Source organism: Mastacembelus armatus, chromosome 5 (assembly GCF_900324485.2).
Source record: "Mastacembelus armatus chromosome 5, fMasArm1.2, whole genome shotgun sequence".
Taxonomy (NCBI): domain Eukaryota; kingdom Metazoa; phylum Chordata; class Actinopteri; order Synbranchiformes; family Mastacembelidae; genus Mastacembelus; species Mastacembelus armatus.
This window is the reverse complement of record NC_046637.1, coordinates 12,775,125-12,800,771: the sequence shown is the minus strand read 5'-3', so window position 1 is coordinate 12,800,771 and position 25,647 is coordinate 12,775,125. Positions and strand designations below refer to the sequence as shown.

General features: G+C 47.3%; 1 protein-coding gene across 1 annotated transcript in view; it reads left to right on the top strand.

Moving 5' to 3' along the window:
* Positions 1 to 2,316: 2,316 nt before the first annotated feature.
* The window catches only part of cacna2d2b (calcium channel, voltage-dependent, alpha 2/delta subunit 2b), a 48,283-nt gene continuing 24,952 nt past the window's right edge, over positions 2,317 to 25,647 (top strand). Inside the window, exon 1 of the mRNA XM_033325212.1 lies at positions 2,317 to 2,560. Within this exon, the coding sequence (XP_033181103.1) occupies positions 2,445 to 2,560 (116 nt within the window). The 5' untranslated portion in view covers positions 2,317 to 2,444. The remainder of the gene's footprint in view (positions 2,561 to 25,647) is intronic.

The following is a 25,647-nucleotide window of genomic DNA, read 5'->3' as shown; positions in this document are numbered from 1 at the left end:
ATATTTACTGTGTTTTATTATTCAAATGATAAGAAAAAGCACAACATTTGTAATAAACCTAAAGTTCACACAGTCAAAAGAGTGGTTAATGGTTGATGTTTCTAATGTCTGTATCTGGAATCATCCATCCATCCATCCTTTATCTAGACCCACTTATTCCCAACTGGGGTCACGGGGATCTGCTGGAGCCTATCCCAGCTCTCTGTGGGTGAAAGACGGGTACATCCTGTCAAGAAGTCAAGGATTAATTTAAATATTTTTCTGTAAGCACTATGAGGTGAATTTATAGATTAAACTGACCCATTTATTTACTTTTCTAAATTAAAACATCTTTCTAAATAAATACCTTTTAATTATTTACAGTAACACAGTCTCTTATGAATTTATTTGCAATAACACATTATGCTAGTTTTGTGCACATCACATTTAAAACAGGTGCTGGATCCATGCTCTCCTATTTACCTGACGGAAGGAATTTATTCACTTGCACTACATTACACAATAAAATTTGAAATTTTCACCAATGAAGTACAATATCATCAATGACAAGTTCTGCATTCCCTCTCTTGAAGAGCAGTAGTGTGTCAAAATCTAGTTTTATTTATTGTTTCAGATTATATCAAGCTTGCCTCTGCATGTTTGTCACAGAAAATAGAAAAATATGCAATCATAACAGATCATCTGATTGTTTTTTTAATAATCAATTGATCATTTAGTCAATAAAATGTGTGAAGAGAACTTATAATTGTTCTTTGTACCTGGAGTTACCAGTAATATATTAATCATCTAATTGATTATTTGATTTTATTTTCTGCTCTGGCAGGCTGGTTGATTTCAGGGTGCCAGGGGAAATATCCAATGCAGTCCATTATCTATACCTGCTTATTCCTAATTAGGGTCACCCTGTGATCAGCTGGATCAGCTGGAGCCTATCCCAGCTCTCTTTGGATGAAAGGCAGGGGTACACCCTGGACAAGTCACTAGTCCATCACAGGGCCACATAGATGGGCAATTTAGAATCACCAATCAACCTGACACACATGTTTTTGAACTGTGGGAGAAAACCGGAGTATCTGGAGTAAACCATGCAACCAGGCACGGGGAGAACATGCAAACTCCACACAGAAAGGTCCCTGACAGGTTGCGAAACCAGGCAACCCAGGCAACAGAGCTAACCACTCATCCTTCCGTGCTGCCCAGGGGAAGTAATGAAATGGTTTAAAGTATATTGTGGACTTTAACAGGGCCTTACAGAAGGTTAATGCAGTCATGGAGTTCTGACCAAGGGGCCCACTGATTCCCTTGGGCCTTTGGCTCTGTGATGAACACAGTAGGCCTCTACAGTAATCTATCCATGCTCTTAGACACATGAAAAGCGCAAATGATCCTGCCTAGACTCAAGCAGCTTATTTTAGAGAGTCATAATCCAAAAAGGAAGCAGCACAGCAGTGTGGTGGTTAGCATTGCTGCCTCACAGCAAGAATGTTTCAGATTTGAATCCAGTTCAAACTTGGGATCTTTCTGTGTGATGTCCCTGTGTCTGTGTGGGTTTTCTTCAAGTAACTGGTGACTCTAAATTGTCCATTTTAAATATGAGTGTTTGTTTCTGTGTGTCAACCCTCACAGGGGAGGTGATCTGTCCAGGGTGTACACCGCCTCTGGTCCAGTATCAGCTGGGAAGGGCTCCAGCCCCCCTAGGATCATGAATGTGGCCAGATAAGCAGTAGATGATAGATGGATGGATGGATAATCCAAAAAGGGAGTGAGCCACTTGTTTGATTTTTAAGTGTAACCTACATGAGTGTATTTTATAAGATTATCAAATGATTTTACTGCGTAAACATGAATAACCTGTAGGAAATGTAGTCTGTGTTTAGTATTAAATAGATTCTTCATTTTGTTGTATTCAAGGACCCTTTGGTGCAATAAGTGATGCATGCTTCTGGCCTACTCTCCCCCTTAATACCGAAGATATTAGTCAGCCTAGTATAAAACCTAAATTTATGCCGATGACAAATACCATGTGTCTCTGCAGAGATAAATAAAGACAAACCAGACTCTAGTGCTCCTCTGTTGCCTGGTAAGCGTGGACGCGCCTGGATCAACGGGCTGCTGATGGGAGTGAGTGAGTGAGAGAGAGAGAGAGAGAGAGAGCTGTCGTGGACGCGCCGGTTTGTGTGATTGTGGTGGTGGTGTATGTGGGAGCAGGAGCAGAGACTCTGCAGTGTCTTGGCAGCTGCATTAGTGCATCTCCCACCATCCGCGATGCCTCCACGGCCAATGCCTGCCTCCTCCGCGTCCACTTGACAACAGACACCAATATGAACTCGTAGGGAAACTGATCCCGGACGTTCTCACTGTAGCTCTCTATATGCCCTGGAGACAGTCCCGAGCGTTTCATTCACACTCCGAAACCCCGTGACGAGATTTTTCTTTAATGGAAAATGGCGATAGGCAAAAGATCTTGCAGCATCGTCTGCTTAGTATCTCTCCAGATTATCTTGATTTTCAGTGCGTCGTGGCCTGGAGCAGCGGGTCTCACATTCCCCCAGCAATACACGTAAGTAATGATTTAAAACAGCGGGGGTCTGATGGGAGACAACTTTGGGCTTGTCCACTTAGCTCTTGGTGTCAAGACATACTTAAGTCATCCTGTTTTTTTCTGCTGTTATGTAATTTGACAGTGTTGGCGATTACATCAATGTAAACGCTGGGTATTTAAAGCTCGGTGCTCTGGAAGGTGTAGTCCACACTATGACTGGGCAAACATAAAAGCTATTCACGGTATATGAGTGATCACATTTTAGTGTTTGAGTCAATCAAAGAACCTCATTAATGTTTATTTTTCAAGTTAGTCCTTATATCAGATAACATGAGTAGTATGTGGGCAATCATTCAGATGAGTTATAGCCTTCATTAGTATATTCTTCATAAAGCGACAGCTCTATTGACATATTGGCTCATACAAGAAATCTGTGTTTATACAATTATAATTTAATACTGTGCTCCATACCCTTAAGTTTTTCCTTTCATTTTAAATTTGGGAGCCAAAGGCACCAAAAGTAAGCAATGATGTGAAGTGGTATTTTACTTAGAGTAAATGAACATCAGTGAAGTTTTAGGTGGAATTTGCATCCTGCTTTAGTTAATTAGTTAAAGTAGTGAGAGGCTGATTGTATTTGACAGGCAACATCAAGTTGGGGCAGTTATTGTAAAACGCAACAGGGCTATTATTTCAGTGTTCCTGTGAGCTAGATTTTTCCATGCAGGCTTTCAAGCAAACCATTACTTTTATTTTGTGAAACATATGCCTTTCCTATAAGAGCTTGTGTAAATCAACAGTACTGTAATAGCAGCTAGTAGCACTGCTTGCTCTGTAGTACCAGTAGGCCTGTTTAGGTTGCATAGAAGACTGAAGGTGTGGTTTTTGCTGTGAAATCCTGCTGAAGGCTGCATTAGAATTAACACTTATTGTCTTAAAAAATGGATGGTCTGGTTAGTTCTTACTTCTTAACCTTTCACTCTTTACTGTTAAGTAAAGCTGACAGTTAACTTGTGACTACTGTTATCTGGGCCCATCTCCAGGCTCTGCAGTCAGGCTGCTCTGGAGGGAGGAACAGGCCAGATGGTCCACTCATCTTCAGGGCACACAGTGATGGATTTTTTGCCAATCACAACTGGAGATCCGAGGTGTATTTACAAATTAGGAAAGGGGTCTTAAATCTGCGAGGGTGTGTATGTGTCTTATGATGAATTGGGTTATTTCAAGTAGTGTATAGCTGCTGCTTTCTCCTGCTCCTCCTCTTTGCTGATTTTTCTGCTGAGTGCTTTGAAACAGCTACATAGCCCTCTGCCCTGGTCTCCGCATGTAAGCTAAATGAAGCAGAATTGCTATGCTGAAGAACAGTATCTCGTTCCAATTAAGAATTAATACTGCAGCAGTGAGGATTTATATCCCTTCTCCCTCTCTCACTTTGCCCTTTCCACTGCTGCCTGTTCCGTCTTCACTCTGTCTCTTAATTTCTGTCCCCAAATTTAAATGGATAAATAGATGGATGGATGGATGGATACAGGACTTTAACACTTGTGGCTGGAGGTTGTACTGGCTTTTCCCATGTTTTTAGGTTAAATCTACTAAAAAACTTTATCAGTTAGGGAAAAAAATCATGTTTTTTTGGTCCAACTAAATAACTAATTATTTTATTATTTATTAATCTTTCATTATATATTTTTAAACTGATTCTGTTAATCCAGTGGTTCTAGTGCAGGACAGGCATAACTAAAGCTGGATAGATTCATTTGAGAACAATAAAGAAACAAGTGTTCTGATGCCAGCATCCAGATTTATCCTACAAAAGCAATACAGAAAAGAGCAGCATGTGTGACATTTTAATAAGAAAGGCAAGAGAAACTGGAGAAACATAACTAGCAAATCCACCAGTGAAATTATAACAAAGCCTGTCATGTTTTCAAGTTAACTGTTAGTATAGTGGGAGCACCTTGTGTCTGCTTTGTCTCTGTGTTTGATAATATTTTAGTATTTGTACATTGGTCCACAGTAACTTATTGGAAACACACAGGAAAACACACATATCTAGATAAAATTTATGTGAAGGTAGTATGTTTAAATTGATTACTTTGGATTCCAGGCATTAAAGAAAAAGTTTGAGAACCACTGGATTAATAATTGAGTAGAAAACAACAAAAGACGCCTCTAGAGCCCAATAAATACTCTTCTTGTGTCTTGTTCTGTTTGACCAAGAACCAGTCAATGTATAGTTTTATAAAACAGAAGGGATTAGCATGTCCTCACATTTTTGCTACCTGAACAATAAATTTTGTGGTCTGTTGTTGATTCATTTTCAAATAATGTTGTAGTGCTGCTTGTTTTTGATTAAATGTGAATAAACTCTTGTATTTCAAGCCAGCATTAACCTTTTCAGCAAACATGGACTTTTCCTAACCTTAGCCAAGTGTTGGTTTTGCAAACAAGTGTTACAATGAAAATGCTAACTTGCTAATATTTATCAGATATAATTTAAGTGTGTTAACATGCTAGCATTTGTAAATAAGCCGCAAAAGAAACATATAGATGATGATGGGAATGCTATCATGCTTGGATATATTGTGTTTAGAAGAAACCTTTTTGCAGTTGTGAATTGATTGTTTATGAGGATAAATTGAATGGATAGATGGATACAACATATTTGCATGTACATGTAGCTGTAAATGGCTGTTCCATCTGCCTGTTATGCTGCACCTATTGCTCTGATGCTCCACCCTCTCAACCTCTCGCTCTCTCCGCTGTAAGAGAATATGGGTCACATCACGTCGAGCTTCTCTCCTGCTTTTCCCAGGGGTGTGTGAATATAGCAGGTACAGCACAAGCAGAAGTGCACTGTGTTGCTCAGCCGTTTCATTGCAGCGCTGTAATACCAAGTTTTCTAATGTCCCACAGGGCTCGCAAGAACAGGAAATGGAGAGCACAGAAAAAAACTTTGAGATATGCTTTAGCTGCACCGACTCATTTGATTTACACTGATAATACCTGATTTATGGGCAGCATGGTGGCTATGTGGTTAGCAAGAAGGTTGTGGGTTCGCAACCCGGCCTTTCTGTGTGGAGTTTGCATGTTCTCCCTGTGCTTATGTGGGTTTACTCCGGGTACTCTGGTTTCCTCCCACAGTCCAAAAACATGCATGTTGATTGGTGAATCTAAATTGCCTGTAGGAGTGAGTGTGAGTGTGTGTCTTTGTGTGGCCCTGTGATGGACTGGTGACCTGTCCAGGGTGTACCCCTGCCTTTCACCCGAGAGAGAGCTGGGATAGGCTCCAGCTGATCCCCGTGACCAGGAAAAAGACGGGTATAGAAGATGGATGGATACCTGATTTATGTTTACAGAGCATCTGCATTTTGAAATTGTTTTTTAATTTAAGTCCATTGAATTTGGTGAGAAATTTTTATAGAGTTAAGCTTTCTCATTGAATTAATCGGTTAATTGAAAATCATAGAAACTGCTGCTATAAACAGCATGTACAAACATTTATTGCATTTTCAGTAAGAAGCACTGTGCTTGCTGGTAGATAGCTATTAAAAAAAGCAATTGGAAACCCCATCCTGATAACTTGGAAGTATTTCTATCATTTAGTAAACATTTTTGCAAACTGCTTTAATCAACTTTGGCCTGAAGAGGACAGTTTTTCCTAAAGTTTCAAACAAATGAGATGTAGATTCATACTGGGGGTTAATGAGGTGTTCTTCATATTTGACATGCACTAAAATTGATATTGCATGGTCTGTTCACAGATTTTGATCAGGATTTGATCAAACCCATATTGTGCAGTGTAATGAACACAGATGCTATTCCCAAATACGCATCTGGAAACTTAATTGGTCAAGCGACAGACAGTAGGAATAAAGTCTGGATGATTCTGAGCTTTGAAAACAAGCTCATGTTTTTTAAATATTTTGAGTGTCTGTACCAAGAAAGAACAGCACAGATTTTGTTTGACAGCTAAATAACAAGTTATATTTTTGAATACATAATATTTTTAAAATAAGTGAAAGAAATATACATTTTACTGTTCAGTGCACCATTTGCAGATGCCTTTATGGAGAAGACGCTTCTTTAAAGAGCACTTCTCATTTGTTTATTCATGCATGCCAGCAACAGCTGTACCCAAAAACATTATTTTGTAGCGTGGCCTATCCACCCATCTGTCTATCCATCTCAGGAACTCCTTGAGGGAGTTTCTTGGGATAAAAGGTCAAGATCATTGTATCAAGTTCGTCTCGTTCCGGGGAATGCAATATCTCAGCAACACCTTGTGGGGATTTTATTCAGATTTGGCAGAAACATCCACTTGCACTCAAGGATGAACTGAGTAGATTTTGGTAGATTACTGTGACCTCATATCCATCCATTTTAATGAACATGGTATTTGCCAACTGAATAAAATTTATAGGTCAAAGGTCAAGGTCCCTATGAATTCACACAACACATTTGTAGCCATAATTGGAGAATTCATGATCACATCGCAAATAAATGTCTTATAGAATAAAATGACTTTTTATATCCAAAATGTCAAAGGTCAACATCACTGTGATGTCAAGATGTTTGTCAAAACCAGTTTTTATTCAATGCCATTTCAAACTGGTTCGATACTGAGTAATGGACTGATATTGTTAGAAAAAAAAACAACATAAAAACCAACCAAACAAATAGTATACAAATTATTTTTTCACACTGTTCCTTTAACTTAGTTCTCTTCATAAAACATATTCAAGTCAAATTCTCTTAACCCTCATGCACTGTACCGGATGTTTTCATCCCGAACATAACGAAAGAGAACAATGCACAATGCAGGGTTAAAAAAGTGATATTACGGGTTTTCTGTTCATCGGGTCTAAATGTATTTCACATTATCCATTTCAGCTCGTACTAGAATCAAAAGAGAAAAGGAAACATTGCAGAAAGTGTGTCTTTCTGTGGTTCTGAAATGTTGAGAGGAGATTTGTGGCTCGTCCAACACTAGGAACAAGCCCAACAAGACTTTAATCCTTAACGCTAGCAACTCTGCTAGAAGCTGGCTAACTAATAATGAATTGAATACCTACTTTGACTCATTTACAGGATGCAGTGCAATTTTCTGGGTATTAAGATTTAATTCCTAGTTCAAACTACCTACTTTATTTAGAATGCTTGAATAAATGTTTCATGTTCACAGTCTTTTTTAATACATTTGGCCTGAATGAACTGCAGGATCACCTGTCCAGCTAATAAATAAAGATTGAAACAGTGAACTGAGCCAGATGAACAGAGGACATTGTGACTCTTTATTGAGGCTGCATCGATTAAGGGTCTCTTGAGGATAGGGTGGTAAAACTCAAATCAGTTCATTTTAAACCAATGCATTTGTCACGATTCGGCGTGGTGTTGGTAAAAGAGGAGAGGTAGGACCCATGTGCCAGGCAAGTTTATTTTCAGGGATCAGGAAACAACGCTAATCAATGCTCCAATGGAGAACTCTCTGGAACTCACCCCAGGGGCGAACAAGGTCCGAGTCTTTTTGAGAGGACGACCCCCCCCCCCCCCCCCCAGACAGGCAAGCAAACTCAAAAGCCGTTCCGGCGGACGGCCTCGCTGGCAGATGTGGGTCCGCAGCCGTTCCGGAGGACGGCCTCTGAGACGGGCGAAGGTCTTCGGCCGTTCGGGAGGATGGCCTCTGGGACTGGCGAAGGTCCGGGGCTGCTCGGGAGGGCGGCTTCTGGGACAGACGAAGGTCCGGCGCGGCTCAGGAGGGCGGCCTCTCAGGATGACGTGGATCCTGGGTTTCTGTGAGGACTCTGGTCAACGCTGGGGACTCAGGAGACTCTGGTGGCTGCCGCATCGGCAGGTCGGGGAACTCTGGTGGCTGCCGTGTCGGCGGCGGCGGCTCTGGAGACCCTGGTAGCAGCGGCGGCGCTGGGGATTCTGGTGGCCGAGGAAGCTGCTGCTGAGACGGCCGGGGAAGCTGCTGCTGAGACGGCCCAGGGAAGTCTGGTAACTGCAGCTGCGGCGGTGGCCCTGAAAACTGTGGGTTCTGTGGGAAGCCCGGCGGAAGCTCAGGGCATGCTAGCGATGGCTCTGGAGGCGCTGACCGACGGGGCGGCACTGGAGGCTGCTGCAGTGCTGGACGCTGCTCTGGCGCTGGAGACCGCAGCTGTGGGTGGACCGACGGCTGGGAAGGCTCTGGCACGCGAGGCGGCTTGGAAGGCTCTGGCAGGCGAGGCGGCTGGGAAGGCTCTGGCAGGCGAGGCGGCTGGGAAGGCTCTGGCAGGGCTGGAGACAGCAGGGCTGAGGATTGCCGTGGCGTGAAGGATTCTGGCCACTGCTGCGGCGACTCGAGAAGCTCGGGAGGCTCCGGAGGCTCGGCCGGGCGCTGTTGCTGCTGGGTCGGCGATGGCGGCACGGGCTGTGGCGCTGGAGGGCGAGACTTCGGCTCAGGCAGCGCCTCTGGACATTCTGACTCGGGTGGCTGCCGCTGTGGCGGCCCTGGTGGACCGGGCCACCACGGCGGCTGTGGCCAGTTAGGCGACTCTGGATCGGGTTCAGGCCCCGAAGGTTTGGACTCTGGAGCCGGTGATGAGGCCTCAGCGTGGGCGCCTTCACCGTGACGCCGAGGGACTGGGACACGCTGGACGGGAACAAGGGCATCACGAGGACGCCGCCGTTGGTGCCCCGAAGCTTGGGAGACTCTGTAGGGTGCTGCTGCGGCTCGGGAAGCTCTGGCTGCTGCTGCGGCTCGGGAAGCTGGACCGGGACCCCAGCGGGGATGCCATTGTTGGCGCGCTGAGGCTCGGGAAACAGGACGGGGACCTCAGCGGGGACATCATTGTCGGCACGCTGAGGCTCAGGATCCTGGACGGAGACCTCAGCGGGGACGTCTTCGTTGGCGCACTGAGGGTCCAGAGCTTGAGATAAGCCCTCAGTGGGGACGCTGTCGTCGGCACACTGAGGGAGAGACTTGGGAAACTTGGGAGACAGGATGGACAGTGACATAGGCGGAAAACTGGTGAGAGATGAGAAGGGGACCACAGTGGGGACGTTGTTGTCGGTGCTCTGAGGGTACAGGATCCTGGGTGGAACCTCAGCGGGGACGGCCACGTCAGTGCACAGAGGTTCACGGTGCTGCTGCGGTGGAACCTCAGCGGGGACGGCCACGTCGGCGCACTGAGGTTCAGGGTGCTGCTGCGGTGGAACCTCAGCGGGGACGGCCACGTCGGCGCACTGAGGTTCAGGGTGCTGCTGCAGCGGCTCGGGAAGCTCCGGCTGCTGCTGCGGTGGAACCTCAACTAGATGGCAGCTGGAGACTCCAGCGGCGAGAGGAGACGGGGCTCGACTTGCCGAACTGGAGAAACAGCCCCCCTTCTCTGACACCGCTGTCGTAGGTGTCTCCTTAGGGCGGCGGACTCGGGCTGGGCAGCAGCAAGGAGGGACTCAGGCTGGGCAGCAGCCAGGAGGGACTCCGGTGACTGGGACGCCGGGGATTGAGAAGCTGGCTGGGGAAGAGAGAGAGAGAGAGAGAGAGGGAGGGGATCCAGGCTGGGAATGAGGAAAGCCAGGCTGTGGGAGAAAGCACTCAGCCTGGAAGGAGGAGGAAACAAGCTGAAGGGGAGAGACCCCAGACTGAGGAGGAAAAATGGATGAAGAAGTGAAAAAAAACTCGGACTGAGAAGGGAAGGAGACTGGACAGGGACAAGTGGCACCCCTGTCCGAAACAGGAGCAGAGTTCGGACCGAGGCGAGTGGCGTCCCGGTCCGGAGAATCGGGATGGGCTGAGGAAGTGGAGAGCCGAAACTCCAGTGGAGGGGATTGAAGAGCTGCGAGGCACCTGCTCTTGACGTCGTGGAAGGGGAGTTGTTGCTCTCTGCCTTCCTCCAGAAGAGCGTGGAGGGAAGAGAAGAGCTGGAACGCCGTCTTCACACTCTCCTTGGAGGGGTCGGGCGTTGCCTGCAGCAGTCCCCGCAGCTGTTGGCTACATACCATCAATCCCAGCGTGTAGTCTGGGGCAAAACCCAGACACATCCGGAGCGTGACAACGCTGTCCCTCAAAAACGGCTCCGGAAACAAATTCTCGACCAGTCCTGCTGGGTCTGTCTTTGGTTGGAGCATTCTCTCACGATTCGGCGAGGTGTTGGTAAAAGAGGAGAGGTAGGACCCACGTGCAGGACACAACAAGTTTATTTTCAGGGATCAGGAAACAACAGAAATCTCCGCCACTCAGCGAGCAGGCAGGCAGGCAGACAGGCAGGCAGGTAAAAACAACCAGAACGCCACTCGGCGAAACTAACAGGCAGGCAAACAGGACAACTCAATCTTCCTCCTCTGGCTAGCATTAGCTAATCAATGCTCCAATGGAGAACAATGGAAACACAGGGGTATAAATACACAGGACTCAAGACTAATTGAACACAGGTGAAAACAATCTTACTACGAAACAAAGCTACCTATAATCAACATTGAACTGAAACAGGAAGTAACCAAAATAAGAGACCAAAACCGGAAACAGAAAACCCAACTCATGACAACATTTTACATTTTACATAAGATCTAGTCACCCGAGATGTCTGAAACACAAATACTGTATAGACTACAGTAGTGTATCTACTATAGCCTTGAGCTCTTTTAAAGCATGTTTTACATTTTAAGCAATTCTGTAACTGATGGGGCTCCTGGTTTCTGAGGTGAGTTTTTCTTATTTTATAGTTTTCTTTTACATGACGTTCTCGACACTACTGAACATAGAAAAAAAAAAAGGACTCTCCTCTATAATGTAATAACCCTATTGGTTATGTTATTGTTGCGCCCTCGTGGCGGTGACACGGGAAAAACTGGTGAGGACCCAAATGCTGGACAAACAGGCTTTTATTTTCCGCTACTCCGCATGCAGGCAGACAGGGGGAACAGAAACCTATCGACTCCTTTCAGCATGGGTACAGTATCTAATGTTCCGGCAGGGAACAAAGGGAAATGGAGAACTTAAATACTAGAACCCAAAACACAGGTGAAAGCAATCTACTAATGACAGTGAACATAAAGGCACCTGGAATAAGACACAGAACAGGAACAGGAAGTTAACCAAAATAAAGTGCAAAACAGGAAACCAGGACTCGGGGCTTAACAGTACCCCCCCCCCAAAAGGCCGGCTCCCAGACGGCCCAAACAGTCCCAACACAATGTCCAGGGTGGGTGGGCGGGAGCAAAGTTCCATACTAAGCCCCAAACAGGGCAGAATCTTGGGTCGCTCTGGGGATCGACCCCTGGGGCACACAACGCCCGAGGCAGTTCGGGAGGACGGCCTTGCAAGCAGGCGTGGGTCCGAAGCCGTTCGGGAGGACGGCCTCGCAGGCAGGCGTGGGTCTGAAGCCGTTCGGGAGGACGGCCTCGCAGGTAGGCGTGGGTCCAAAACCGCTCGGGAGGACGGCCTCGCAGGCAGGCGTGCCGTTCCGGGAAGTCTGGAGACTCTGGAGGCGGCGGCAGACGAGGCGGCGCTGGGGACTCTGGAGATTCTGGTGGCTGCCGCCTCAGCGGTGGCTAGTAGTGTATACTGTGTGTAGTTTATGCGGCGGGGGCTATTAAGGGGGGTCACTTTTTATGATCGTTATTTATGACAGTCATAAAGATAATAAACCATAAAATCGCCGTCACGCTCTCCACCCACCGGGCGGCGCAATTTTCCTATTGGTCATGACGTTACTCGTGGGCTGTGTCTGTTACAGTGTATAAATGTAGGTGTATGTAGGTCATTCAGTATGATTTTATCTAAGTACGACTTCGAGTAACTATGGGCAGCAGTGGAATGTCTAGCGACGTTGTTATCAGGGGCGGATGCGGCGGTGGGCGCGTCGACGGAAACGGTGACAACGCGCATGCGTCGTGTGACCTAGGTACGTGTCCCACGATTGTTCCTGACGCCCTGCGGATATCCATGCAGGATTGTATAATATCTTTCTATATACAGATATTATCGAACATCATCTGGTGGGTGACACGTGTGCACCATTACTCAGATGCGTTAATATAACAGCAGAGAAACGAGGCGCTATACGCGCCTTGCTAAGCACCGGATCGATTGCATAGAGCTGTCGTTGAAAAACGACCAGGACGAACACGTCCCGTTTCTCTTTGGAAAGGTTATCGTGAAATTACATATCCGCCCTGTGAGACCATGATGAGGTGCCCATACACGCCCGATAACGGCGACAGGCTGCTGAGATATTATCAGAATCAGGCCGGTGGCGAGTTGCACGGTTTTGCCGGGGCCCACACCCAATATGGAAACGGTCTCGGAGGGTTATTCCGGAACCTGTTTAGATGGGCGGTTCCGCTGCTCAGAAACGGCTTTAACCTCGCAAAGCCACATTTAAAATCAGCAGCGGCTAATATTGCAGGAGATGTAATGGGTAACATTTCACGCAAGTTGATGAATGGGAAACAGGAGGGGGGAGGTGTTGCTGTGTATGCGCCTCGGGGCCTTAAACGTCCTCCTGGGGAGGCGGCTACAGCTCACAGTCAGAGCAAAAAGGCGCGTAAAACAGCGAGTGGCTCTGTCAGACGGGGCAGAAAGGCTCCAGCTGTCAAGCGGCGCAAATCAAGATCTAACAGCAGAAGTGCGACTAAAGACATATTTTAACAATGTTGCTCATTCACAACCAGTCCGCTGAATGTGTAAAGACGGAGCTGGATCTGTTCACGGTGCCATGTACACAGACGAGCATCGAAAAATATACATTTATTGAGATCCCTCCGGTTTCAGCGATTAACGATACGGCGCCTATTGATTTTTTCATCTCATGCAGTGGGGAAGATTACCTGGATCTAAATGATACTCATTTGTATTTACGCGTGAAAATCACAAATCCAGACAGGACAAACATTGGAAACGGTGTAGACGTGGGGTTTGTGAATTATCCAGGATGTACACTGTTTTCGCAGTGGATGTGATGCTAGGTGACAGATTAATCACCCAGGCATCAAACACATATCCTTATAGGGGCGTGATTGAATGCTTAATCAATTATGGCCGGGATATCCTGGAATCCCAGTTCAGCACCGCTCTATTTGTGAAAGACACATGCGGCCATATGAATAACCACACCCTGGACGGTGAAAACAGGGGCTTAGGGGTCAGAGGCCGCTACACAGAAAACAGCAGTATTGTGGAATTAATTGCACCGGTACACGTGGACCTGTTTTTTCAGGAAAAATTCCTGCAAAACGGACTCAACATTTCCATGAAATTCATAAGGGCGAAAGACGAATTCTGCCTGATGGCCGCGCCCAATACACAATTCTGTGTTAAAATCCTGAGCGCCAGTCTTTTTGTGAAAAAGGTCACACTTTCACCGCAGATTAAGCTCGCTCATAGTCCTGTGTTACAACACACAAATGCCAAATACAGCGTCGACAGAGTGGCGCTGAAAACACACTCGATTCCTCCCGGAACCCGGGTGTGTTGGCAGGACAATCTATATTTAGGTCAGATTCCTAAATTTGTCATCCTGGGGTTCGTCGACAACGAAGGGTTCACAGGGAGTTTCACCAGAAACCCATTTAATTTTGAACATATGGACCTAGAGTATTTATGTCTCTATGCTGACGGTCACGCCCATCCCGCTAAGGCGTTTCAGCCCCACTTCCCCTGGGGACAGTACGCGCGTGAATATTATCAGCTAATCCAGACAACCGGGCGGCATCTTAAAGAGAGGTCGCTGTCCATTACACGGCAAGATTTAGGCCAGGGCTATGCGCTGTTCTGCTTTAACCTGGAGCCTGATGGCGGGAGTGGGGGAAATGTGTCTTTAATCAAAACCGGAAATGTCCGACTGGAAGTGAGATTCAGGACTCCCCTGGCATGCACCGTTAACTTAATCTGTTACGCAGTCTACGATTCAGTTATTGAAGTGTCAAACAGCAGACAGGTGTTGGTGGATTAAGCTTTGTCGCTGGAATTAGACCTGCATCTGTACACAACAAGTTTACATGTGTTCAATGTATTTCTGAGATGATAATAAAGATATGTTGTGTGTGTGTGTGTGTATATTGATTTGTGGTGTGTTTTTATTTTAACAATGAGATAAAATAAAAACCTTGTACACAGAAATACATTCAAAATGTTAGAAATTTTATTACAGGTCACATTCGTCAGCTCAGAAAATATTTCAAAAATAGAATCAGTAGGACAACAAATATTTCAAAAAAATACATTCAACAGGTCAGAAAATATTTCAAAAATACAATCAGTAGGACAACAAATATTTAAAAAAAATACATTCATCAGGTCAGAAAATATTTCAAAATGTTAGAAAATTTATTACAGGTCACATTCAGCAGGTGAGAAAACATTTCAAAAAATACATTCAACAGGTCAAAAAATACATTCAGCAGGTCAGAAAATATTTCAAAAATACATTCAGCAGGTCAGGAATTTATTACAAACACATTCAATATGTCAGATCATCATCATTACAAATAACAGGGCAGAAGAGTCTTAAATGAGTCAGTATTGAGCCCAGGGCACAGAGGAATGTTTGTGACTTGCAGCCCTTATGGGCCTTGGTGATGCTGTGACAGTTCTGCTTTTCTTTTCACTGGTGTATGAGGAGCTAGATTCTAGCTCATCTTTACCTGTCTTATACTCCTGTATGACCCGTCGTGCCAGGGTGTTTGATACTGCTGATAATGGCACATTCAGATCTGCAAGTGTTTTTAGAAACTGCTCAATAAGTGTTTTGACAAAGACAGTCTTCCCGCTATTAGAGGGCCCGCTTACAATCATGCTAAAAGGGTGCATTAGACGCCCATCAAATTCCATATTAGTATCCATAAGGCAATGTTCTGTAGTCAGGCAGAACCCTGCGTTTTGTTGACATTTCACATGTCTCTTCCCTCTCTGAGTATGATAAGCATAGCATTTGGGTCCACCTGAGACAAACTCTGTAATAAAATCATCCTCCCTGTCATCACCATCACACAGTTCGTCTGTCAAGTCACCTAGGTATGGGCCTAGACTAGGCATCCACTCACCGGGTCTAGATGTGAAAATGACAGAGTCAGTATCACAGTACAGTACACGCTGCTGCAACTTGTCCAACAGATCGTACAGCATCAGTCTGGCATGGGCAGTTGTCACAGCCCCAATAAACACATTCACATCAGTGGCCCTGCCGTCTCGATCATCACTATGACGCCACTGAACCATGGCTACTTCATCAGATATGAAGCAAAACTGTCTGACATCAAAATGATCACTAAACATGAGCTCTGTGAATCGCTCAGCCTCAGTGATCAACTCACATGTGCCCATATTGGTCCTCATGCTGAAACGCCCCCACAATGAGTTTAGCAGCAGCTTGTTACAGCTCCTGACTGCTTTATTGACCATAATCTTGTCAGGATTTAGTCTTATACCTTCATGGGCTTCGTAGTCCCGGACATACTTCTGCTTTTCCTCCTCTGTCTTGACATTTTTGGGGTACCCAGAAGCCTCCTGTTTACATTTCAAAAAGGTTTTAACATATTCCCGAAATAACGTGTTAGACTTTTTTGGAAAATGCCACACTTCATCAATGCTCACAAGCCGGTAGCCCTTTTCAATAGCTTTTTCAAGCTCAAAGGACACCCACGTCCCCGTCAGCTGTCTCTCACAGGTTGTGTGACTGCAGACAGTGTCCTGATTCAGCTCCTCGCAGCACTTGCGATAGAGGGGGAACATGAGTTTGTGATGGGACCTGTACGGCAAGACAGGATGGTACAGGCCTCTAGGCGGCAAAACAGTACACTTGACAAAGCCAAAATAATTTTCAATGCTTTCAAAATTGCCTACAATTATCTCGGGATGGCCAATTGGATAATCTTTCTTAGCCTGCACAGTAGGATACAGGCTTGTGAAATCATAGTAATGTACTTTTTCTCCCGCTGCACACTCTGTCACATGCAAGAGCTTCATAGCATTTGTCCTCCCGCCAAATAGTGCATCCCTAGGATTCAGGCGCTCAGGCTTCTTGTAGTCTGCAAGAAAGGCCCTGACATCTGGATTTGTCTGCTTTATCAGATTCCACTCACACTCCCACATCACAACCACACTGACACCGTGACGGAGTCGTAGAGCTTCAACTTTGTTGTTAAACTGTGCGTACAGCCCGACATTATTCTCGGCAGCGGATTCTGGGTAGCATTTTATACACCTGTGATAATAGCAGCCTGCAAATTCAAAACATGTGTTTGAGGCGGCATCAAATCCATCAACACAGTAGGACCCAATCTTGTGTTCACCACCTCTCAGAGCATGTCTGATCACCCTCTTTTCAGAATAGGCCACGTATTCGAGCCATTGCACAGACACATCTGAGAATGCTTTATTACATTCCAGATACATCCCATCATAGGTGAGCGGCAGTGTGTCCTGAGGCAGGAGGAGCTTCTTAAAAACGCTCATACAACTTGATGCCAGAGTCGTGAACACAAAAGGGTCAGTCTCTGTACACTGCATGAATGCTGTGCGGTAAATCTTGCAGGCCTTGCGCAATACCGCAACATCATTTCGACAATAATAAGCCAGCTCAGCCTGCATTTTAAAAGTAGCATCTTTAACTCCATTATACCACTGCATGAATTTCACCTGCTCACTCTGAGGCATCTTGTCATACCCATAATACTCTGGTGAGGGGTAGGGGCCTTCATAAAACTCATTTTTAACAGTGTTGAATTTGTGAGGAAAGTACCCTTTGGCCATGTCTTCAAAGCCTAAGGCGGCAGGTGTTTTAGCCAGACTCATAGGCAGAAAGCTGTATGAATCGATCCACCGCTGTTTGTAGTCCTCGTCATACATCATAATGACTCGACTACCTTTCATGATGACTAGGGGAGTAATGCATTGTCTCATGAGATAGTTGAGCACAACATAACTGTCAAAACCAGCTGCATTGTGGGCTATGAGCGTGTACCCCTTGTACTTCTTGCGTCTAAACTGCCTGATAAATGCAGCCACACAACCAACCCCAGTGTAACAAAACGGGTGCGGGTCAGCCTTTTCATCCATCTCCATGGCACAGACATAATTTGCTTCATGTCTCCCATCATGGTATCATATTGTGTTTAGGGTCAGGTAATCTGTGATTCTGGAAGCACCGCATTGATTTACAAATGCGATTGCATACATCACATTTGATTGTGGGGCCGGGTTGCTGTCCACATGTGGTGAAGCAAACATTACACCCGTGTAGGCAGTTATGCAGCATGGGTGTCTCGTATGTGTTATAACAAAGTTCACAGACATACGAGCCACCAAAAAAACCTTTTGAGTTGGTTATCAGGTAATAGTGCTCAGTGTGTAGATAAAGCCAGATGGTGCGGGGGTGTGGGGTTCCATGTGTCTGGAAACAGATTGGCCGTTTTCTAACAGCCCCAGCACCGCCACCGCCGTGATGAAAAAATGATTATCTTTGCATCTATTTCCCTCTCAAATCTAGTGACATCACTAAAACCCACCTGCTGTTTGGTGGAACGACCTACAGATTCCTGTAGTCCTTTAGCTCTGTGTAATATTTCCAGAGCCCCCATTGAGGGCTCTGATAATACACATACTGAAACATAAATTGTTGTCTGAGCTGTCATTATCAGAATCATACAAATGCTTTCCCTTCCTAGCCAGAATTTCACTATAAGGCACCCTCCCAAGCTTGAGCCGTGTGCCTCCACCCCGCCCTTCTTGCGCCACACTGACCACAAACTCCAGGTCCCCGTCTGACAATGAATCGTCATTGCTCTGGAACGCTTGAGCCACTTCATCAACGAAGGTGTCGACGTCATAGCCATTACTGGACCTCAAAACCACCTGCACATCGCTAACCAGGGAGGGCCCCCTCAACACCACATTCAGCACACTACCAGCCCGTGATACTTCAATAGCCCTATAACACTATAACACTGGTTAGACGTTCCCTAACAAGCGCTGGAATCTGTTCAGGGTGAGTGTCGATATTAATGTCTCTAAAGTGTATAGGCTGTCTCAACTCTAAAGCATCAAATGCCGGAATATCCCTGATTGTGATTAAACCGGCGCCATGCTGAAGAGCGTTAGGACTGGAGGGAGTGTTAACAGTAGACCCATCTGTCAGAGGAGGGTCTGAGATCAGTGAACCAGCCACAGAGGCCTGCTGTCCCTGCAGCAGGTGAGGAGGCTCTGAATCAACATCAGCATCAGCATCACGACCATGAGCAGCACCAGCGACATCAGCATCAACAACTTCATCATCATCACATAGCATACAATGATCATATGGATTCGCATCAGGTACTAGGGTCTGTTGTCCCTGCTCGCATGTAGGACTAGTGACATGCATCAGACAAGTAGGCTCTGAATCAGCATCAACAACAACATCAGCTACTTCATCATCATCATCTGCAATGTCACACACAGCCCTCTGATTGTTTTCTTGCTGAACAATGACTGCAACACCGGGGACATCAGGCGACAGAGCGGGGCGTTTAACCGCGCCGCCCTGTGGAAGAAGGCCAATTCTTCTCTTGAGCTGCACAAACTTTTGGTGTGTGTTTTCAGCCCATCTGTCAAAATCTGTGGTGCTTAATGAGGCATTGAGATATTCTGTTTTTGGTGGCGGATGGATGTTCAACATGTTCATTAACTGTGTGTTTTGGCAGCATCTGTTGCAGCAGCAGCAGGTGCTACAGCTGATGCACCACCAGCAGAATCAAAATCTAGAGCTGACACTGCTAATCTCTGAAGCCGCTGAATAACAATCACTGTCTGACTCACTATCTGATGAGGAACAAGTCTCAGAGTCACTAGTGTACGCAGCATCAGCCGACCGCATAAGCATAGATCTGTTTGCCTCCCTTCCGGACTGGATCAACAGGAGGTGGAGTAGGAGGACCACTCTCAGAGTCACTACTACTGCTGCAATATGCACCATCAGCTAGCCACTTAAGCATAGAAATCTGCTTCCCACCCTTCCGGACTGGATCAACAGGAGTGGGAGGAGTAACATCACGCGTATACAACAGCGACCTCTCACGCTCCGCCTCAGCGGGCGGTGTGGTGTCCTGACTGTGCAGCAACAAATCATCAAAGTTTATGGTCGGAAAAAACACAGCCACATCACCTTGAGATGAAACAGCCGCATCCTCCTGCACGCCCCGAGTTGAGTCAGATGCTGTGGAATCCTCCTGAAGATGCAGTGGCCAGGCTGTAGCGTCCTCCACCTGAGGACACGTGAACTGTGGCTCCACCTGTTGCTGCTCCAGAAAGCGTGTGGCGGCTGCAGTCTCAGCGGCCCACTCCGACCCCCACAGCTCGCTCTCCTTATCGACCACCGGTGTCGCTGTAACACAAGTATCGGTCTTCTTCTGCTCCTCCTTCTTCTTCTTCTTTGCAGATCTTGCAGGGGCGGCTCTCAGTCTCTTGGCCGGTTGAAAATCATCTAGATATAAAGACAGACAAACCGTTTGAAAACCATTTAAAAACAGCGTTATAAACAACCCGTTTATTTAAACGTGTTGAAATGCATTTTATATCAATCTCATACCCTCACTATCGTAATCACAGAGCTGTTTGCTTATCACACGCTCACGACACAGCTCGTCCTTCCTCTGCAGCCCCACCGGCGGCAGCGGACGCTCCGCGACTCTCGAACGGCTGGGTAGCACAGGGCCGCTGGGGCTTGCTCCTCTTGTTCCTCCGCTCACTGCGCTCTCGACATCCGCTACATTACCAGATTGTATAAAAGATAATCAGCTACACACACCAATAATACAATACTATTTTTTAATATAAACCCACCATCACATGCATACTCACCCTGACTGTTTATTTCAGTTAAAATAGCGTGCTCTCTGCGTCTCTTTAAAGACAGACGGCCTCTTTGCTGCCCTCCAGGATTTTCTGTGAAGCACACCAACATTTTGTAAAAACCACAACTTTCTGATCCTGCTTTAAAACAGGGATACATGTAAGAATAACTCTCACCTTTATCACACAGGTATGCATCGCCACGATTATCCGACTCAGCGATGGTCCCTGTTGAGGGACCCATATTTCCATTAGAATCCCTCAGTAACAGCATCATCCCAAGATAAAACATATTATAAAAAATATATAAAAGATGGATACATACCTCCAGCAGATGCTGGTGATTGTGGAGAATCCTCATCCAACAACGAAATGGTTGCGGTACCTGACAGAGTCATGCTATTTTGAAATACAATGTATTCATTGCAGACGGTCTGATATACACGCTATTGAATCGAGGAACAAACGACGCACGTACCTGATGGAAAGATCATCATTGTTGTTCCCTACAGTTCTTGCTAATAAAACAAGAGATAGAAAAGGCCCTCAGGCGCCTTCTGCAGGTATTTAAATACCTGCGAAACTTGACACACACACACACACCCGCCTCGGCATCGCGTCAGCACGCCACAGCCCACAGACATCGGTATGACCAATAGGAAAATTGCGCCGCCCGGTGGGTGGAGAGCGTGACGCCGATTTTATGGTTTATTATCTTTATGACTGTCATAAATAACGATCATAAAAAGTGACCCCCCTTAATAGCCCCCCGCCGCATAAACCAGTATACACTACTGTGGCTGGTCGGGGAACTCTGCAGACTGCCGCTGCGGCTCTGGGAACTCGGCTGGCTGCCGCTGCGGATCTGGGAACTCGGCTGGCTGCCGCTGCGGATCTGGGAACTCGGCTGGCTGCCGCATCGGCGGTGGCTGGTCGGGGAACTCCACTGGCGGCCACTGCGGCTCAGGGACTTCAGCTGGCTGCCACATCAGCGGTAGCTGGTCGGGGACCTCTGCAGGCTGCCGCTGCGGCTCTGGGAACTCTGCTGGCTGCCGATGCGGCACAGGGAACTTGGCTGGCTGACGCGTCGGCGGTGGCTGGTCGGGGAACTCTGCTGACGGCCGCTGCGGCTCCGGGAACCTTGCTGGCGGCCGCTGCGGCTCAGGGAACTTGGCTGGCTGCCGCTGCGGCGCAGGGAACTCGGCTGGGTGACGCTGCGGCGCTGGGAACTCGGCTGGCTGCCGCTGCGGCGCAGGGAACTCGACTGGCTGACGCTGCGGCGCTGGGAACTCGGCTGGCTGCCGCTGCGGTGCAGGGAACTCGGTTGGCTGCCGCTGCGGCGCAGGGAACACGGCTGGCTGCCGCGTCGGCGGTGGCCGGTCGGGGAACTCTGCTGACGACCGCTGCAGCTCCGGGAACCTTGCTGGCGGCCGCTGCGGCTCAGGGAACTCGGCTGGCTGCCGCTGCGGCTCAGGGACATCAGGCAGCTGCGGCTCAGGGACATCAGGCAGCTGTGGCGGCGACACAGGTACATCAGACAGCTGCGGCGGAGGCTCAGGGACATCAGACAGCTGCGGCGGAGGCTCAGGGACATCAGGCAGCTGCGGCGGCGGCTCAGGGACATCAGGCAGCTGCGGCTCAGGGACATCAGGCAGCTGCGGCGGCGGCTCGGGACACTCAGGATACTCTGGAAGCTGCTGCAGCAGCTCAGGATACTCAGGATACTCAGGAAACTCAGGATACTCAAGATACTCAGGAAACTCAGGAAACTGCCGCGGCAGCTCAGGATACTCAGGGTGCTCAGGACACTCAGGACACTCAGGGCACTCAGGGTACTCAGGGTACTCAGGAAGCTGCTGTGGTTCGGGCAACCGCGGCGGCGGCTCGGGGACATCAGGTAGCTGCTGCGGCAGCGGCTCTGGGGCTTCTGCTAGCTGCCACTGCGACGGCGGCTCCTGCGGCTCGGGATACTCGGGCTGTTTGGGATACTCGGGATAATTGGGAAGCTGCTGCGGCAGCGGCTCTGGGGCTTCTGCTAGCTGCCACTGCGACGGCGGCTCCTGCGGCTCGGGATACTCGGGATATTCGGGAAGCTGCTGCGGCAGCTCAGGACACTCAGACAGCTGTGGCAGCAGCTTGGGCTCTGGCTCTGACTGTAGCGGCTCTGGCTCTGACTCTAGCTGCCGAGGAAGCTCTGGCTCTGACTCTAGCTGCCGAGGAAGCTCTGGCTCTGACTCGGGCTCTGGCTGCTCGGGAGGTACTGGTTCTGGCTCTGGTTCTGGCTCTGGTTCTGGCTCTGGCTCTGGTTCGGGAATCTCAGCAGGGGCGAGGACGTAATTGTCCTGAGGCTCGGGGGTCAGGACTGAGACCTCAGTGGGGGTGTCCTCATCGGCACGCTGAGACTTGGGAGGCTTGGCTGGCAGGGCTCCAGCGTTGTCGGCCGGATCGGCACGCTGGAGGTCGGACCGCCAGGACCGGATTGGGAAGGTGCCTCAGTGGGAACGCTGTCGTCGGTGCATTGTGGTCCCAATGCCGATTTCTTTCAGCCACGGCGACTCCGTCGTCGAGATTGCTGGCCCGGTGGCTCTACCTGCGGTTGCTGCGCGGGAGGCGGCAGCTGGGGAGTAAGCTGCTTGGGAAACGGCTGCTCGGGAAACGGCTGCTCGGGAGTCGGCAGCTCGGGAGACGGCTGCTCGGGAGACTCCGGCGGACCGGGGATGCCGGTCCAGGTAGTTGGGCAGCAGTGAGGAGGGACTCGGGCTGGTCAGCAGCGAGGGGAGCCAAATTCCAGGGGGCCAGGGGCTTTGCCTTCAGCTCCTGCCAGATGGCACGCGCCTCAGCGTCTGCAGAACTGGTGTTGTAGGCAGGACGGTCCGCAATGCGGCGTGGAAGATCACAGAGGTAAGCCGGATGGTTTTGGCGGCTGGAACGCCGGGGACCGGGGATCTGGCGGCTGGGACGCCGGGGACCGGGGATCTGGCATACTGGCTGGGAGGTCAGGAAACAGTGGCTGGAGCTGGCTCAGGCAAAGCCGCCTGGCGACGGAGAAAGGGACCGAAAGGTTGCGGCCAGTCTCCAGCGTGGTGTGAAGAGCAGAAAAAAGGTTGCATACCTTCTGCCCCCTCTCGCTCGGCGCTTCGCAGAGGGTGCCCCGCAGCACCCGTTCCTGCTGATCGCTCCTCAAGATCGGCGCCGTGTAATCTTCTAAAAACAGCGGAAGGAGCCCTTCACACCATCTCCCCTCGGTGTTCGCTGGGTCCGTGTGTGGCCGGAACATTCTGTTGCGCCCTCGTGGCGGTGACACGGGAAAAACAGGTGAGGACCCAAATGCTGGACAAACAGGCTTTTATTTTCCGCTACTCGGCGGGCAGGCAGACAGGGGGAACAGAAACTTATTGACTCCTTTCAGCATGGGTACAGTAACTAATGTTCCGGCAGTGAACAAAGGGAAACGGAGAACTTAAATACTAGAACCCAAGACACAGGTGAAAGCAATCTACTAATGACAGTGAACATAAAGGCACCTGGAATAAGACACAGAACAGGAACAGGAAGTTAACCAAAATAAAGTGCAAAACAGGAAACCAGGACTCGGGGCTTAACAGTTATGACCAGAAGTTTTATTTTATCTTTCTGAGAAATGATTAGATTCTGTCACTTAGGCATGATGGATCACTCTAAATGTGAAAAAATAACCATGGGTATTGGCCACCATTGCTACCATTTGCAGTTTTCCTCCTCTTTTGTGTATTGTTCTTATTGTATTGCACTGGAGGTGCATAAATGATTGTTTAGTACTGTATATGCTGAGAGTGGCAATAGCTTGTCACTTGTCTCTAAATCACGTCAGTAGCACACTGGCTTATTTTAGCTGAGAAGAAAACAGCACCACAGTTACTGATTTTCATTCAAAAATTATCCAGAATCCAAAAGTGAATTGCTTTAGGCGGCTGATTGTGTGGTGCATGCAACAAAATTTTAGGGTATGGGAAATGCACCTTGGGAGTTTTTTTATGTGCACAATTTACAGAACTAGGTGTGCCCAGAATACATTCCACTTTTCAACTCAATTAGTAAATAACAAACGCTGATGTTTCTAGCCATAGTGCATCACAGCTAAACCCCTGTTTTAGGTTGGCTGGCATATAATCCATACATACCATATCATGTTTGTATGTTCTCTGATCTCAAAAAAATGCCGGACTACAGATTGTAGATGCGGTGTTTTTAAAAGTAGCTGCTATACTTCCACCTTACAGTAACATAATTTTCTTTAAAGAATCACTTCATTAATTTTATGTGTTTTGTTGTTTATGTGTAATGTCCCTTCAGGGGCTCAGTTGTCTTAAACCTGAGAAAATCTGTGAAAAGGTTTATCTTATATTGAACTTTGTGAACAGAAACTTGAGTTACAAATTGGAGATGTGAACTTTAAAATATATTTGAGTATACTTTCTGCAAATCTTCATTTGTATGTTTGCATATTTATAGCTCATTAAAATGCTATCTAAAATTTGGGAAATCAGAAGCCCTTGGTGGTCCTCATAGCCCTTTATTTATTGTTAAAGCCTCTTGTGCGTCCAAGACGATGTTTGTGTGGGCTGGAAGGGAATTAGCTGTTAGAACTGAATGTGCTAATACAGTGCTGCTGGTGGTTCTGGCACCTCTGGCACACCTTGCGTGTGTGTTCTCTGGTGGGTGTGATTTATGTGCTGGAGATGACATTTAACACACATTAGTAGGAGCGCTCTTGCTGTCAGACACTTTAAATATCCAGACACTCAAACCTGTTATCAGTAAAAATAAATAAATTTTTAAAATCTTTTTAAAATCTTATTTTAATTGAAACAGTTATGTACTGGTGTTGGCGATCCTTCATCATCAGATGCAGTGGTGGGTATGTCGATGACACTGGTGTTTATTTTGCTGACTTTGTGTTTAAAACTCAGCTATACTGTTTGCGGACTCTGTAACAAAGCTTATGTTGTGTTTGTGTATCTTGTACTAGATGTTGCTTCATGACTCAGGGTTTTGTACAACATAAAATCAGTTGGATGAAAAGTGGGGCAAAGCTGACAGACTTCCAAAGTTTAGGATGACTATCCATTATGGACATTACTTAATAATTAAATAGTAAATTGTATATTTTTCTATGCTTTGAAATTTGACAGAATTATGACAATGAATCAACAAAGCTGATAAGGTAGCATTATTAAAATTTACTGACTTACTCTCTGCACCTTGTCTAAGCCTCTTTTCTGTTTTTGTCATTTCAGTGAAACTTGCATAGAATAAG